The sequence below is a fragment of the Rissa tridactyla genome, chromosome 11 (assembly GCF_028500815.1).
Source record: "Rissa tridactyla isolate bRisTri1 chromosome 11, bRisTri1.patW.cur.20221130, whole genome shotgun sequence".
Taxonomy (NCBI): domain Eukaryota; kingdom Metazoa; phylum Chordata; class Aves; order Charadriiformes; family Laridae; genus Rissa; species Rissa tridactyla.
In genome coordinates, this window is record NC_071476.1 from 6866912 (window position 1) to 6882461 (window position 15550).

The 15550-nt window shown below is 44.3% G+C and overlaps 2 protein-coding genes across 2 annotated transcripts; both read left to right on the top strand.

Annotated features, from left to right (window-relative positions):
* Positions 1-494: 494 nt before the first annotated feature.
* Positions 495-3664, top strand: LECT2 (leukocyte cell derived chemotaxin 2). Its single transcript, XM_054217879.1, has 4 exons — positions 495-712; positions 2132-2228; positions 2372-2517; positions 3042-3664. The coding sequence occupies exons 1-4, from the start codon at positions 661-663 to the stop codon at positions 3206-3208; spliced, it is 462 nt and encodes a 153-aa protein (XP_054073854.1). The 5' UTR covers positions 495-660; the 3' UTR covers positions 3209-3664.
* A 5848-nt stretch (positions 3665-9512) lies between these two features.
* On the top strand, positions 9513-14471 carry LOC128916073 (myeloid protein 1-like). The gene is made up of 7 exons (XM_054217289.1): positions 9513-9592; positions 10091-10223; positions 11099-11250; positions 11804-11974; positions 12725-12839; positions 13405-13556; positions 13996-14471. Exons 1-7 carry the CDS (start codon positions 9547-9549, stop codon positions 14184-14186), a joined length of 960 nt encoding a protein of 319 aa, XP_054073264.1. The 5' UTR covers positions 9513-9546; the 3' UTR covers positions 14187-14471.
* The last annotated feature ends 1079 nt before the right edge of the window (positions 14472-15550 follow it).

The following is a 15550-nucleotide window of genomic DNA, read 5'->3' on the forward strand; positions in this document are numbered from 1 at the left end:
TTTCTGTTCAGGGACAGTGAAGATTGTAAACATGTGTCTCTCCCACTGTTGATGCTGAAGGTTCAGCAGCAGCAACATGGCAATATCTGGGATGCTGTAATGAAGTTGGCTAATAAAAACGGGGTACAAAGGTCTCACTTCACGGGTTGCCTAATCAGATTTCTCCAGCATGAGGCTGGGTGTGATGCGTGGCACCGAGCTGTGTCCACCTGGCTGAATTTCTTTCCATGAAACAGCAGCCACGGTGGGAGGGCAAGGTATCCATCTGCCCAGATATTTTTTTTTTTTTAAAGTTCATTTAAATTCTTTTCCCCTTCTCCACCCAAGTAATCTTGCTACATTTCAGGATTGTGCAACAGGCAGGAATAGTTACAAATTGTCCTGAAAATTTGGCTTTAATATTCATGGTTTCGTTGTAAACAAACCCACTTAGCTGCTATTGCTAAATAGTTTGGAACCTCTACACCGCCAATTAGCCAGGCTGGAGGTACACCTCGAGGGCTGCCGTCAGGACTTGCTGTTGGTCTGGATCTGCAAGCAAAAGGCCACACAAATTTCCTGATTGGCTGGAAAAATTTGGATACAGCCTCTGTTGAGGTGTATAAATAGAAAGCAAAGTATTTTATTCCTCTCACTTTGAAAGCAGAGCTCTCAAGGCACATGAAAATGCACAGAGTCACAGCAGTCGTCCTCGTGATTGCCATCTCCAGTGGTGAGTTAGCTGAATTTTAGTAAACATTGCTCATTGTAACCTGCCTTCTTTTTCTTTTTTTTTTTTCTTTTTAAATTAAGTGTATCTGTAAGGATTTGGGAACTGATTTGTTCTCTGCCATTTTTTGCTTTTTGAAAATAACCCCTCTCCCATTGCATAAAAACCTCCACAGAAAAATGCTTTTTAGATACGGTAAGGAGTTGTGGTAAAAAAAATTGTTGGAGTAATAATGTTGATTGAATCAGAAAGAATGGGCTGAGGTGTATCAATTACTAACAGCATGCACGTTTTCTTAAAAGCCTTTTGCTTAAAGATCAGCCCGCCGAGCATAGAGTGTTCCCAGAGATGTTTCTGTGTTTAATGTCATCACCTTTGATTTCACAAAGAATACGCAATTCGTTAAAATAAATGAAGACAACCGAGAACAAAGGGCTGTTTCGCTTGAGGAAGGCATTAGAGATTTCCTGCACCCTTTTAGCACCAGACTTTCAGCGCCGGCACACCATTTCCCCTGTTCGCGAATACCCCCAGAGCCCAACGGGGATGGTGCCTCCCGGGCTCTTCGCACGCGAATAAACCTCAACTTGTTGGTTCTTGCTGGAGCAGCCCCATTCTTCCTAAAGCATCCCCTGGGAAACCCCAGAAGTTTTGGTGGGGGAAAGCAAGGCTGTTAGAGGCTTCTAGAAGGTACTGAGTCAGGGGTTGCCTTTCCCCGCTTCTCCCCTATAAAATATCTTCCCTCTCCCAGACAGCGCCGGGGCCGTAGGATCAGCGTGGGTTTGACTCTGGGTGATGATAGCTGGAGTTTGGAATAAAAAAATGTGAGGATGTTACCCCACTGGCTGCTACTTTGAAATAGTCATATAGAAACACTGGGAGATAGAAAATGCAATTAGTAAAAGGTAGATGACAGCTTGTATTTTTGACTGGATCCCACATTAGGGAACAGGGATGGACTCGGTGGGTCTCTCTCAGCCTTATTTTTTTACAGCTGCAGTTCAATATCCCAGGATCCCGGGTGGCTCAGGTCACCTTCCAGGCAGAGGCATCCCGTAGCTCCAGCCCCACGCCTGCCCTGTGAACGCAGCACGTCTGCCCCGGGGCAATGGGAGAGGAGGGGGTCACGCCACGATGTCCCCTCCAGATCTATTTGTTCTGCATCTTTCCTTTGAAGTCGCTGCTCTAAGTACCCTCAGACATCACTGGACAAAGCATAAAACAAAAAAATGCTGTTTCATTGCATCCCTAAAATTAACTTGCATTAAAAGATGAACAACTCTCTAGTTCCCTGAAGCCTGATCCATGGTTACAGCAAAATCCAAAGGGACCTCGCTATTGAATAAACAACACAGGCTGGGAAATCCCTTTTCTAGCTTGTGGTCTTTCATCTTCTGTTCTTTTTTCTTTTCTTTTTTCTAGCTGCTGCAGCACAATGGGCAAGAATCTGCTCGAGTCAACCTGCGAACAAAATCAGAGGCTGCGACTCGCATGGCTGCGGGGGATACAACGTCCCCAGGTCCTGGGCTGGGCTGCTGGGAGATGGCAGCGCTTGAGATGCTCTTAAAAATAGAAATAAGCATGAAAAAATGGGCAGGAGGAGGGTTTCTAGCTGGTAAGGTGCTCCGCCGCGGGCTAACCCGCCTTGCTCTTCTTCTTCAGAGGAGGGAGGAAGCACAGGGGAGTGGACGTGGTGTGCGAGGACGGCTCCGTGGTGTACGCACCCTTCACGGGGAGGATCACCAGGCAAGTCAGGCCCTACGGAAACGGCAATGCCATCGACAACGGAGTCCAGCTCTCGGGATCAGGTACCAGAGCTGAAAGATGCGTGTCTTGCAAAGCCTAATTGCGAAACGCTCTGATTCATTTATAGAGCTTTAAACTGAGCCAAAAATCATTAATCCAACCGAAACTGCAGTGTGCTTGCACGTGAATCCAAGTGAAAACTGTAACTTTGAAATCCAGGTTCTGTTAACGCAGGAAAATTGATTGAAGGGATTACAGCATTTCGCCTCTACTAAAAAAAGTCAAAGGACGAAGCTGGTCACTTTGCACATTTTGGCTCATCAAAGCCTCTGACTTGCTCGTGCAGTTTTACCTATCTTAATCTCCTTCCCCAGTCTCCTCTGTGTTAATTTATTTCTTTTCCTACTCTCTCTTCTTGATGCTTTAGGAGCATCACAGCATTTGCTGTCACTTTTTCTGCTGCTGAATCGCTTGCCATTTTGTTGTCATTTGCATTTTGCTACTGAACATTCTGACTTTGCCAGGCTTTTAAACCATTTCACGGCAGCAACGGTTTTTCCCTCTCTCCTCTCCCCCCTGTTAACAGGATTCTGTGTTAAGATGTTTTACATCAAACCCGTCAAGTACAGCGGCCCCATCGAGAAGGGAGAGAAAATCGGCGTCCTGCTGCCCATGCAAAGGGTCTACCGAGGGATTATATCCCATGTCCATATCCAGAACTGCGACTTAACAGATCCTACTCCCAACCTGTAAATGGGAGGCAGCGCATCAGGGCAAAGCCTTCAGCCCCCGGCTTGTGCATTCATTAAATTGCTTGGGCATACATACTCGCTCTAGTAAAGTGGAAACCGCTGAGCCTCAAACAGTAGTTCCACCTAAAAAGTGTCCGGGACCAAAATGCTGGTGGTTATCTGAACATAAAGAGACTCACAGTGAGGTATAACACGCGATGTAAAGCGGTTGTCGTGTCTTGCACATCACTGCGCCCGTCGATGGAGGCTGAAGTGGTGGGGAGCGGAGTGGCCGGGAGGTGGTGGCTCCTGGTTGCCCAGCAGAGCCCCGGGCTGCAGCTCCCTCCTCTTGGACTTCTCTGCTCTCTTTGCAGCCAAACACGAAGTTTTCTTCAATAAGCCACAAATTTCACTTGTGCTCGCATATGGAAAAATCGCATTATTAAAGGGCTGCTTCACTACAAATTGCTTTGAATTTCTTTGGTGCTGTCACAGAGTTTGGGCTGGGTTCTGCTTTTTTAATGCAGCTGAGGAGAAAAAAACCCGGTATAAAGCTGAAACCCAAATCTTTCCCGGGGGGCCCGTGACCCAAAATATAAAACAACATTAATGAAGTAACTCATTCCTTTTCCCCAGGCTCCTGTTTCAGGAATACCTTGGCACTCCCAGGTCTCCTCTTGTCCAAGTGAGGCATTTCTTTCCATTAGTAAATCAGCTGAAGACTTTCCCGGGACAACAAGCTCTTGTTAACAGGACACGGCTTTTTGGGCCAAGGCTCCCAATACGCTACTCGGAGTCTCCACAAGTGCTGCAGGCACTATTTAGTTCGTGTTTACCAACACAACTGCAGCCTCAGGCAAGCAGGGGAGCTGCTTCCATGGGAGCTGCGTATGTCCCGACAGCAGATTTATTTCTTATAAGAAACTAGAGAAGGGTATTTGCTACATCCGTGAGAAGGGCTTAACCTGCTGTGTGCCATTCACCTTCCCCGGCGACCACTTTAATTTTTGCTATGAATGAAAAACCAGCACGTCCATAGAAATATACAGCCCAAACTTGCCAACAGCAACCAGACATTGAAGGTGAGCCGATACGGTTGAGTTTGCTGTGAAAAAAACCTTTTCCTTACGCTGAAAGCAGAAACATTTCAGCAAAAGAACCCAGTATTCTCCAGTTTTGACCCATTTTTAAAGTTTTTGTCATGAAGTTAGTTGCCTGTGGAAAAGACAGACTCTCACCTAAGTTTCGCTTGGTTGAAATCCCAGGTTTTAACCCAGTTATCGACTTCTCCCATTTGAAAAGGGAAGGTCCCGATCAAGCCCCCCTTTCTCCGTGCAAATCCTAACGGAAGAGGGAGCTGACCTTGCCGAGGGAGCAGGGCTCTGAGCCTCCAGCCAGCACACCCGCTTTGCTCCTCTGCAAGTAACATTTTCACCCGGACGTTAATGACAACAGCGCAGCACTTTCCTGGTCTGTCCCCACAGACTGATTTCACAAACCTTTTCAGCGAGCCACTGTTTAAGCCGAGTTTTTCCAGCAGCCCAGGGAGGTGCAGTGCTTGGCTGCAGGGATGCGGGACGCTCCTGCAGGCGCCTGAGGGAGGTAGAGGGCAAATACTAAAAATTCCTGGTTTAGCTGGGGCTGTCACCCAGCAGCAGAGAATAAAAAGCAAATACCACTTCTATTTTAGGCTACAGAGCAGTTGGGGCAAACAGTATAAGTAAATCTAGCTTTATCTTTTCAGTCTGGTGAAAAAATAACTGGCTGAAGAAGAACTGAAAGTACAATTTGTAGCTGAACTCTGGGAAGGAAATAAAGGGCTGGTAAAATACATAGTTCTAGAAATATTGAAGGCGAGGAGCAGTACCGGGGACAACTAGGCTTTTCAGGAAAGAGTTAGCAAACTCGGGCCATGCAGAAGTGCCGTGCCAGTTCTGCAGGGATCCTTTTCCTCGCTATCCCTTTCATTTTGTACGTTTGCACCCCAAGGTCCCAGACTAACTGCCTAAGGTTGCAACCCAAATCTACACTATACCCTTCTATTTCCCCAAGCATTAAAGGACTTTTGGAGGATTCGGACAGAGCTTTATCCTCCCCATGAGACAGGGTGTCGGTAGCAAAAAGATTTTCTTTTGCGTTCCTCAATCCTCCCCATTAAAACCTGCCTAACCATTATTTTATGCTAATAAAAGCCAAATAAATTCGAGACGGAGCCGTCAACCAGAATTGCGCACCAGCACGACTGCAGCTTCGCCTTTAGCTCATCCTTAGCAAAGAAGGCAACTCGCTCAGGTCTCCCAGAGCCTGCTATCTGCTTAAAATGACATGTCCAACCATGCCTTTTGGCTGATCAGCTAGCGCAACCTGCTGATTTGCCAGCGATACTACAGTATAAGCCATGTACACAAAGCTTAATTCATCATTGTGGCAAAATTCCTCTTATCTCAGCCTTGTCAATGATCAGAAGCCTGAATAAATAGTGAGTGCCATTTGTTTTACGCTGTGCCAGCTTGATTTCCACCGTGAAAGCCTGCGCTGCTAATTAATTGCACAAGTAAATTCTTCTACAGTTAATTTTTAAATCGTAATTTGATTTTTAATGATTAGCACAGAGTATGTTAGTTCTTTTACAGAGAAACAGCTTTCAAGCTTCTTTAATAACATAATACATGCAGATCAGCCGGGAAGCGAGTGCTCAGCATTGTCTTGTTCCCACACTGAACACGCCAACTTTGCCAAGAAGGACAAAGCCAATTGTTCTGTAAAATATAGACAGGAAGAGGATTTACCTTTTCAGTTGCCTGCTAACAGGCCTGGCAAAGCTACAGTTACGATACTCTAACATTACCAAGAAATAAGATGCGCACCTCTCGTTTATCCAATTCACCAGGGCTGCAGCCCCACAGAGGGCGCAAAGGGGAAGGACTTCATGGAGCAAATCATCAGTTTTTGGATGCCGGTTGAATCCCACCAAGCCAAAACGTGTGTCAAGGAAATGGTGGAGAAACCAGCCCTCACTTGTGGGCAACCAAAGGAGGACGGCTGCATGGTTGGAAGGAAACAGCAGCCTTGGCTGGGGGCTGGATTTCTCTAGCTCAGGGTTTGGCCCTGGCTTTTGCTGATGTTTCTGCTCAAAGGGTCCACAACCATTGCGTGGGTGTGTGCCAGTTTGATGGCTTTTTTCCTCCAAAAACCTCATTCCACCATTCTCCCATCCGACTTTTCTTACTAGGAGATAACGTTAAGATAATTAATATGTTAAGAAGGTCAAGTCTAACATTTGCAAGGTTTATGGACACGGGCACAGCAGGTACCATCTATCCCAAAGCCCTGGTAACTGGCAGTGGACCCTCCTGAAACACATGTAATTAAAACAGCAGAGTCACAGTGCTTTTGGAAAGGCTGAATAGCGAAGTCAGGACTTCTCCTGGACAGCATCAGGCTTAGCTCATTCCCTGCCTGTTGGTATCAGCCCAAACGCTTGCATTTGCCCACTGCACTCTTGCTTGATCCATAAGACGACCTCAAAAGGACTTGCATAGCCAGGGAAGTTACTACTGACATAAAAGGGCCAAAATGGGGAACTCACACCGTTCATGCAAGAGAAAGAGGTCAACATTTCCCATGTGAGCCCACCTGCTCTCGGGGTGCTCCTCGCAGCGCTGCACGCTGGCTCCTCTCCATCCATCTCCTCGCCCACTCCCCACTGCAGGGAAGGAAACGGTGCAACCGCAGCTCCCGGGGGCCGTGCAACGCTGGGTGGTTGTTCCATATCCTTCTGTTTGTGTGTGCTAAGCGGACAGTTCGGGTCTTTCACAACTGCACCCACCAACCGTTATACCGACATCTCCATTGCCCAACACAGGAATCCCACCGGCTTCGGTTCAGAGCTTCCTCGAGCCCAAGGTGAGAGGTGTGCCCCTTCCAGCTCGCCCAGGAGGGATGGGGAACGCACTGGGAAATCTCAACTGCGATATCATACACTTGAAAACTGTCTTGTTAAGAATACTTTACCAGAAGTGCATTAGATGTGTTATTGTAGCAAACGACATTTTGACATGTTCTAGAAAGAACAGAGCAAGGTACAGTGCTGTTAAGATCTCTTGTGGAGAAAATATAAAAAACATACACAGCCACGAGCAATTTGGAGTCAGCTCTAACACATAAATGAGATGGAAAAAAATAAATCACAAAGAATGGGTATCTTTGAGCCGTTTTACAAAATACCAGCCTGCAAAACAGGTCTCAAAAAAGCTTCTTCAGTGTCTGTGCGCTTATTACACAGTTGTACATCTCTCCTCGTGCCTACTTGCTTGGCTGGCTTTACACCCAGCCTTTCCTCGGCCAGACTTTGTAGAGTGGATCGAGGTGCTGTGATTCCTTCTTTGGTAAAATTCGGAGCATGTGAGCTCACAAAAGTCTATAAAAATCATTAGCTTTTCAAGGCAGGTCTGCCCCAGCCAAAATCTATATAATGAGATATTTAAACCTTTACTAATGCAAACTGGTAGCCAGGAGTAAATCAGAAATAAAATCTGGTTGAGAGACATCATTATTGCATAAACCTCACTGGAGACCCCTCAAACGGGAGTGCGCAGGCACCACCCAAATAAAGTCTGTAATTTTAAATGGTTTTGTTTCCAGCAGGAAAAAAAAAACTTACAGCAGCTGATATCAAGCTAGCCAAGCTCAGAAATACTTTACTACCTTTACGCTATGAAATCTCATTGAAAGCTTCCACGCGTACCACCTCCCTCGCTGATTCTCTTTGCCAAAGAGAGCTGAGGGGGTTCGTGGAGAGCGTGTGCCAAGCGAAGGTGAATAATCCTGGAACGAATATTACACCGGCTCTCCCAGCTCGCAGTGACAAAGGCTCTTTCTGGCAAAGGTTACACAAACCCCCATGCCCCATCTCTCAGTTCAGGGGTAAGCAGCGTCCCCAAATCTTCAACACCCGCTGAGAGCTCTTACCAGCACCTTGTATCGTTTGTAAGCCCAGGCTTAGCAAATAGACTATTAGACTAGCAAATTATAAGCAAAAAACTCATCAAAACTAGACTGAGGGGACGTAACTTTTATATAAATATTTGTTTGGTGGCTGCGAGTGTGAAAATCAGCAGCTCTTTCTGGCAGGACGGGGGAGAAAGCAGCAGGGGTAAAACCAGCAAAGCGACTTGTAATAACCCCGGGGAGGGCTAAAAGATTGTTTGGGGGTTAAATAGTGGCCATAAAAAAAGCTTGGAACCACGAGCAAAAAATACATCTCCGGCTGCTTGTTCCGTGGCGGTTTTCAGAAAACGCGATGTACCGACACTCGATGCAAACTAGAGGCGGGGCAGAGGGACGTCTGTTTCTGCTCCGAATAAGATGTGCAGGACTTCCAGAGGTTTCCGTAATTTGGAATATCAGATAGTTTAGGTGAAAGCGCCACGACTCATTTAAATTCCATATTAACTGAGACACGTCCATAAAGAAAATCTAATGCCTTTCTGTAAGTAGTGCGGAAAACTCAAACTGAAGGATTAAGAGAGACACTAAGGAACCTGCTTAATAGTACAGTAGCTGAAATCAAGCAGATACTAAATGAATCATTTTAAAAGCTAGATTTTTTTAACTCCATGTCAGTTATGCCATGCCACTTGGGTTTGCACCTGTTTGTTTCAGAACTGGAAGATGTTTCAATAAGAACTTAATTGTCAAAAATTAGGGTTTTAGTGAAAAGACTTCATGGATTTAAGCCCAGGCTAGGTGGTAATTTCAGCTGAACAGGAAAAAAGACACATTTCCATGCAAAAGCATCTGTATTTCTTAGCCTCAGTGAATGCTCATGCTACACCGAACACTGCACCTCCATGTGTTCTCTGTCACTCTGTTAGAAAGCTCTAATGGGCACATACGCCTGGGGAGGGGTACTGGAATGAGAAGGAAAGGACAAACTGGATACATCCACCATGGAGTTTCGCCCATCTTTTCCCTTCAACTCAATCCTCTGGACCAGACTCTTGGTTCCAACTATTTCTGGCCTAAGTGCGCCCTTGCTTCTGGAGGGGGAAGAAAAGGTGTTAAGAAACAGTTCAACCAAAGCTTCCTGAAATGTGGGATTGTCCATTTCCATCTGTTACTGTGTGCTAAGAGACTATTTTATCCGTCTTTCCCAACCAGCTCTAACAACTGTTAGAGTCTGTAGCCATCCTCAGTGCCTAATATGGCAACACCATCTCTCCGGAGCTGTAATACTTTGCTCAAGATCGATTGGCCAAGACACCCAGACTTGGCTTTTCAAAAACACATAAATACCCCAGGCAGCTACTGCTCAACGCCTTTGATTCGGTCAAAGAACACCAGCGGAACAGCCACAAGATGCCAGCTCTCAGTCTGGTCGCTCTGGTCAGCCTGGTGTCCACTGGTGAGTTGAAATTGAAATATTGCAGTTGATCTTGACTGGTTTTAGACAGGCAGGAATGAATTACTGAAATTCGCTCTAATATAAATAATGCAAAGTTTTTTCCAATCCAGTTTTATGAAGAATTACAATAATGTACGCAGTTATGACTATTATAAAATATGGAATTAGGTGTGCATTTGGAGTCATTTATTGAAGCCTTTAGAGGTTTCATGAAGAAAGTCAAAGTGGTTTGACTTATTTCACAAACTAATATTAAAAATGTTTATCTACAGCTTTGCTTTGGTTGTAGTGTACGTACCTTTAAGACCTCAAGAAAAAGCCATCAAAAATATATAGCAGGTTGTACAATGTTCTTTTACCTCCAGTTTCTGAAATTATAAACTCCCATGAGCTCATGTCTTCCACTTTAAACACCTTCTTTTGCACCTTAACACTTTCTGGTGTACTGTACTAAGAACATGGTTGAATTTTCTCCGTTTTCCTCTTTCGCACGTGAAGTTTTTGCCAAGCAGTTGGAGGCGCACCCGCCCCAACAACAACACAAACACTGGGCACAGATCTGCAGCGGGAATCCCGTCAACAAGATCCGGGGCTGCGATAGATACGGCTGTGGCTATTTCGGCGCTGACAGGTAACACAGCGGGAGTCTGGAGCAGTGGGATTTGCTCTTGCTTTCCTAAATTAAATATTCACAAGGGAGAAAGCGAAGTTTAACCAGAGTTGACACTTAGAATGAGAGAATACTGTTGTCTGCGGGATCTCTTGCTCATTTTTGGGACGTTACTTGGCCATCTCGCAGTACAGTAATACCACTGCTACTAACCTGATGCACAGGGGAAGAAGCGAGACCGGTACATGAATTAGCAGCCAGAGTAAAGGAAATGGAAAGTTTTTCAAGGATGTGGGTCATTTATTCTTATTGTTGATGGACCAGATATTTAACTAATATTCAGCAACAGCTTACAGGAAGGTAAGTAGATTAATTTGGACAAGCTAAAGGTCTGCCAGCATCGTTGGCTTTAAGTAGGTACCTCACAGCAGAACGGGTCCTATTTCCCCGAAAAATGCTTTTATACGTAGAATGACTCCTGCTTTCCCTGTGTTTTCCTCACATCTCCTCCCACCAGGCACTGTAAGTGTCCATCCTCACCATGCAACTTCCAAGTTTCTAAATGATAAAATGCCAAACATAAGATTCTATTTTGCACCGGTACAGATGTATTTTGGGGTAGAACAGGGGTACTTCTCTATCACAGCTTGGAAGAACCCTATGGACTTGGGAAAATAAAAATACGCTTAAAATTTCAAATTTCACCCCCCCTTTTGAAGAACGTCAGAGTAATACAACCATTTTGCAATGACAAAAGATGGATCGAAGCCACTATTCATTTCTGAGTTGCAAAAGTTTTGTCAGCCAAGCTTCAGCTATCGCTCTGCGTTGATTGATCTAACTGTACATAAAGCTAAGCCTGACGGACTTCTCTGATTACATATTTCTGTTTTCAGGCACGGTCACAAAGGAAAGCATGTGGGTGTGGATGTCATCTGTGCTGACGGAGCCACAGTGTACGCTCCTTTTAGCGGCCAGCTCTCCGGACCCATCCGATTCTTTCATAATGGAAATGCCATCGATGATGGAGTCCAAATCAGGGGATCAGGCAAGTAATTAACAGCAGATGCGTTGTGAGGCACGCACAAGTAATCATTTTATTTACTTGAGTAAGCTTTCTGTGGCTCTTCAAGAAGCCACAGAACTAACCTTACACCCTCTCTAGTTCCTCCACTGAAGCACAACTAGACCGCTGCTAAGAGATATCGGAAATCAGCACCAGCAGGATGTATTCCTTTTCCTATGCTTTTCTTGGAGAGGAGGGAAGAAGGGAGTTGAAAAATAGGTAGCAGGAAAACAGCAACCCCATCTTAAAAAAAAAAAAAAAAAAAAAAGGAAATTGTAAAAATACAGTACAGAAATATGCCTTCAGTTTTGCTGAGAGGATGTTTTCCTGACCCTGTTTTCCACTCCCCTCTTTTCCTCTTTTCTATAACAATCCAAGTAATTTTGATTTCAGGACTGTTGGTACCTTGAGCACATTTCTGCTTCATCATTACTGTCTCCAGTAAGAGGCCACCAGCACGGAAGGTTTCTCGCTCACCCCCAGAACAGATGCAGCTGCTTTTTCCTGACCTCGCTTCCTCCCCCGTCTCTTCCAGGTTACTGCGTGAAGCTGGTCTGTATTCACCCCATCCGGTACCACGGCCAAATCCACAGAGGGCAACAGCTCGGGAGAATGCTGCCAATGCAGAAAGTGTTTCCTGGCATTATCTCTCACATCCATGTTGAGAACTGCGACCACTCCGATCCTACTCAGCAACTTACGCCTGGTAAAAAACAAAAAGCAAACACCACCAACCAGAATAAGTAGTATAATGAATGAAAATTAAGTTATTAATTAATTTCAAATAAGGACAACACTATCAAATAGCAATAGTCCCCTCTGTCTTATGTTCTCCCTGACAGCAACATCCAAAGGAAAGAAAATACGCATTATAAATACAGTATAAGAGGACTGTAGGCAGTGTTCCAGGGAGAACGTATCAGCTTACCAAGTTGTATTTCTTGCCCTGCCATGACACAGCAACATCAAGTCTCAGCCATAAACCAAGTCAGACATCTCTTCTGCTTGTGTGCTTTTACCTACTAACAACATTTTCAGTATCGCATCTTAGCAGATTTTAGGATGATTGTTTGCAATTACAAATACTACATTGGTAGCAATGGAGGACTATGACTTGAGGGGTCGAGTCCCATCAGCCTGGGCATAGAATAAGAAACAAAACTAAATCTTTTCCCCTCCCTCAGATGCTCTTTTTGAATTTTTCTCTTTAAAGCACATTCCTTATATGAGATAATCCTAATCTAGAAATGTTACAATCCAATTTTATGTGTACATTCTATTTACATTTCCTAAAGGATGACAAATTTTGTGGAGGAAACAACTAACTATAGGCATGGGATATAATTCCACTATATTCCTACCTAACTAAAATTAAAACATAGTAGTTACAAACATGCGACACTTAAAACAGAACCTAAAAATTAATTTCGATGTGCTGTGTTTCTGTATTTCCAAGTTGTTCCACCATTCCCACAGCAAGGCAGTCACTGGGCAACAGTGTGCTCTGGGAATCCTACAAACGAGATAAGAGGCTGTGATCGCTACGGCTGCGGATACTATGGAGCTCCAAGGTACTATATAATTGGAATCTGTGGGGTTTTATTGCTTTTCCACTGAAATAGAGCTGAACTCTGTTGAAGCCATTTAAGAATTACAGCTTTGAAGGTTTAGGTTGGACATGAGGAAACATTTTCACTACAGCACCAGAACAGGCTGTCCAAATTGCTCATAAAACCTCTGTTTGGAGCTTTTTATGACCCAGGCTAAGCCGTGCCTGACCTGACCTGGTGTTGGGAACAGGCTTGACTCAAGTGGAAAGGACTTGATGTCCTCCACAGGTACCTGCCAACCACCATTTCCGAGACTCTACAGTTCTATTTAAAGGCTTGGAAGAAGGCTTTCTCCCCCCCCGCTTCCAATTTGAAAAACCTCAACTCTACCAGACCATCAGCCCTACATGGCATTGCATCATCTACACCAAAACACTTTTTATAGATTCTTCAGCCAGTCAGTTATGTCAATGCTGTCTCGGTACAAAAACAACGCGTCTCCAGATCTTGCAGCCTGCTAACTGATCTCTCTCTATATAACTTCAGGCCTGACAAGAGACTTCTCTAATTACACGTTTGTTTTCAGACGCAACGGCAAAGGAAAGCACACGGGTGTGGATGTCATCTGTTCTGATGGAGCAACCGTGTACGCTCCCTTTTCTGGCCAGCTCTCGGGACCCATTAAATTCTTCCACAACGGAAATGCCATTGATGATGGAGTCCAAATCAGGGGATCAGGTAAACCGCTAGTTTTCCTTTACTATGGCTTTAGGTCATACAGGATGTATTATCTTGCAGCTAGCCAAGCAGTTAAGCAAGGTACATGTTTTGAAACACTGCATCATCTATCCATTTACATGCCGAACTTTTTGCTCCTGTGTTACAATGCAAATAACTCAGTTTCACAGAATGTTTTTGAGCTCTTCTCTTTATTGAAGCAGGAATTCCCACCTTCTCCCTGCCTCCCACCTTCCCTCTTCCACCAAGCCAACAACTCCAACCATTATCTCTAGTTTTTTTATGATGACAGTGTCTTTGCTATTTTGGTATTTGCACTATTGCTATCTCAGCGGAAAGGACAAGACAGAAAACATTAATATTTCAGAAATAGAGTTAGTACAGATAAACAAAGGCTTCATCGGTCATCTGATGTTTTCCCTCCTCTTGTTTTCACCAGGCTTCTGTGTAAAACTACTCTGCATCCATCCCATCAGATACAACGGTAGAATTTCTAAGGGACAAATCCTTGGGAAAATGTTGCCAATGCAAAGAGTGTTTCCTGGGATCACATCTCATATTCATGTTGAGAACTGCGATCACTCAGATCCTACTTCCAATCTTGAAAGGGGGAAAGGGCAGAAAGTGTGAAATGGAAATGCAGTAAATTCCAAATAAATTCATCTCAGCATCCAAAAGTTGTTTTTCTTTATCATGTGGACAGCCCATCTCAGTGAAGGAAGGAAAGAAAAAGTGTATTTTACATAATTAAAAAAGTTACACAATATGCACAATGTTACTACTGATTCGATATGACTTTGGGCCTTACACAATAGTGCAAGGTGCTAACATTGATACACACTCCAGATACCAGTTTGGTACTGGTATTTAAGTACCTGTAATAGTTGCAAGCATTGTATGTTGGGCTAACTGACGAACTACACCTTGGCAAACAAGATTACTTTAGATTTTGAAGGTACCTGAACTGAGAAGTAGAAGGAAATTTATTTAAACACTCCACAAGGAATAAAATATGCTGTTTAGAGATGTCATGCCAGAACCACCAGTGTCTCTATTGGGTGGCAAAAGGGACTCCACACAAGGAAAAAAAAGAGTCAGGTTTTTGTTGGAATTTGCATTTACAAGAGAATCCAGAAATTAACAATGACTAATTATAAGCTTTCTCAAGGAGTCTGAAAAGTCAGGGAGCATGAAATCTCTCACCCCCTCATGTGGCAGAAGAGGTGCACTACTGTTAGCTTCTCACTGCAACTTGGGACTTCCTACTGACCCTACAAATCTCCTTAGCACATGGGGGGGAAGTTCTGTGCTTCATTTTGAGGGTTCTTGTTACTCTAACAAACTGTATGATTGCATTATACACTTCAGAGATGGGGTTGCAGAAAGCCTTTGCAGGGCAGTAAAACCAGGAAAAGCCAATAAAAGAGCCAAACCTCGCCCCAGACAGGACAAGGCAGAGCTCTGAAGTCCCAGCTACACAAGGGATACCAGGAAGTAGTGGCAGCAGGCAGCTACCTGCAGAGGTTCTTGCCAAGCACAATACCTCCACCACAGTCATTAAGGATGACCGACTAATGAATGAAAAGAACTAAAATTAGTTTCCCACTCTACCAGTGAGCAATCAATATTTCACATTGAGACCAATGCATCCATTTTGTTGACATTTAGTTATAAACCCAAGTATCAACAGGTCTTGTTAAGATCAGTTAGCGGAGTGAATGCACCAGAAAAAAAAGAAATCACACCAAAATTCACAACATTAAAAAATGCAGGCCCATTTTACTAGAAGCTTGGAGCTGGAGCAAGCTAACATTCACGACTTCACAGAAAAATCTGCTTTAGTAACAGGGACAGAGAAAGGGACAATATTCAAAGCATTTTAGTTTCCTCCTGAACTGCATTTCTGGATATAGCCACCAGTGTTTGATAGTTCATTAATGCTGTTATGATGGCTAGAGACATGGAGGACTCTGGGACTTACCAACCATCTACAA

Coding starts and splice junctions, on each gene's coding strand:
- LECT2 (XM_054217879.1), top strand. CDS start 661: ATGAAAATGCACAGAGTCACAGCAGTCGTCCTCGTGATTGCCATCTCC. Junction 713..2,131: donor CGTGATTGCCATCTCCAGTG/GTGAGTTAGCTG, acceptor TCTTTTTTCTAG/CTGCTGCAGCACAATGGGCA. Junction 2,518..3,041: donor AGTCCAGCTCTCGGGATCAG/GTACCAGAGCTG, acceptor CCCTGTTAACAG/GATTCTGTGTTAAGATGTTT.
- LOC128916073 (XM_054217289.1), top strand. CDS start 9,547: ATGCCAGCTCTCAGTCTGGTCGCTCTGGTCAGCCTGGTGTCCACTG. Junction 12,840..13,404: donor GGATACTATGGAGCTCCAAG/GTACTATATAAT, acceptor GTTTGTTTTCAG/ACGCAACGGCAAAGGAAAGC. Junction 13,557..13,995: donor AGTCCAAATCAGGGGATCAG/GTAAACCGCTAG, acceptor TGTTTTCACCAG/GCTTCTGTGTAAAACTACTC.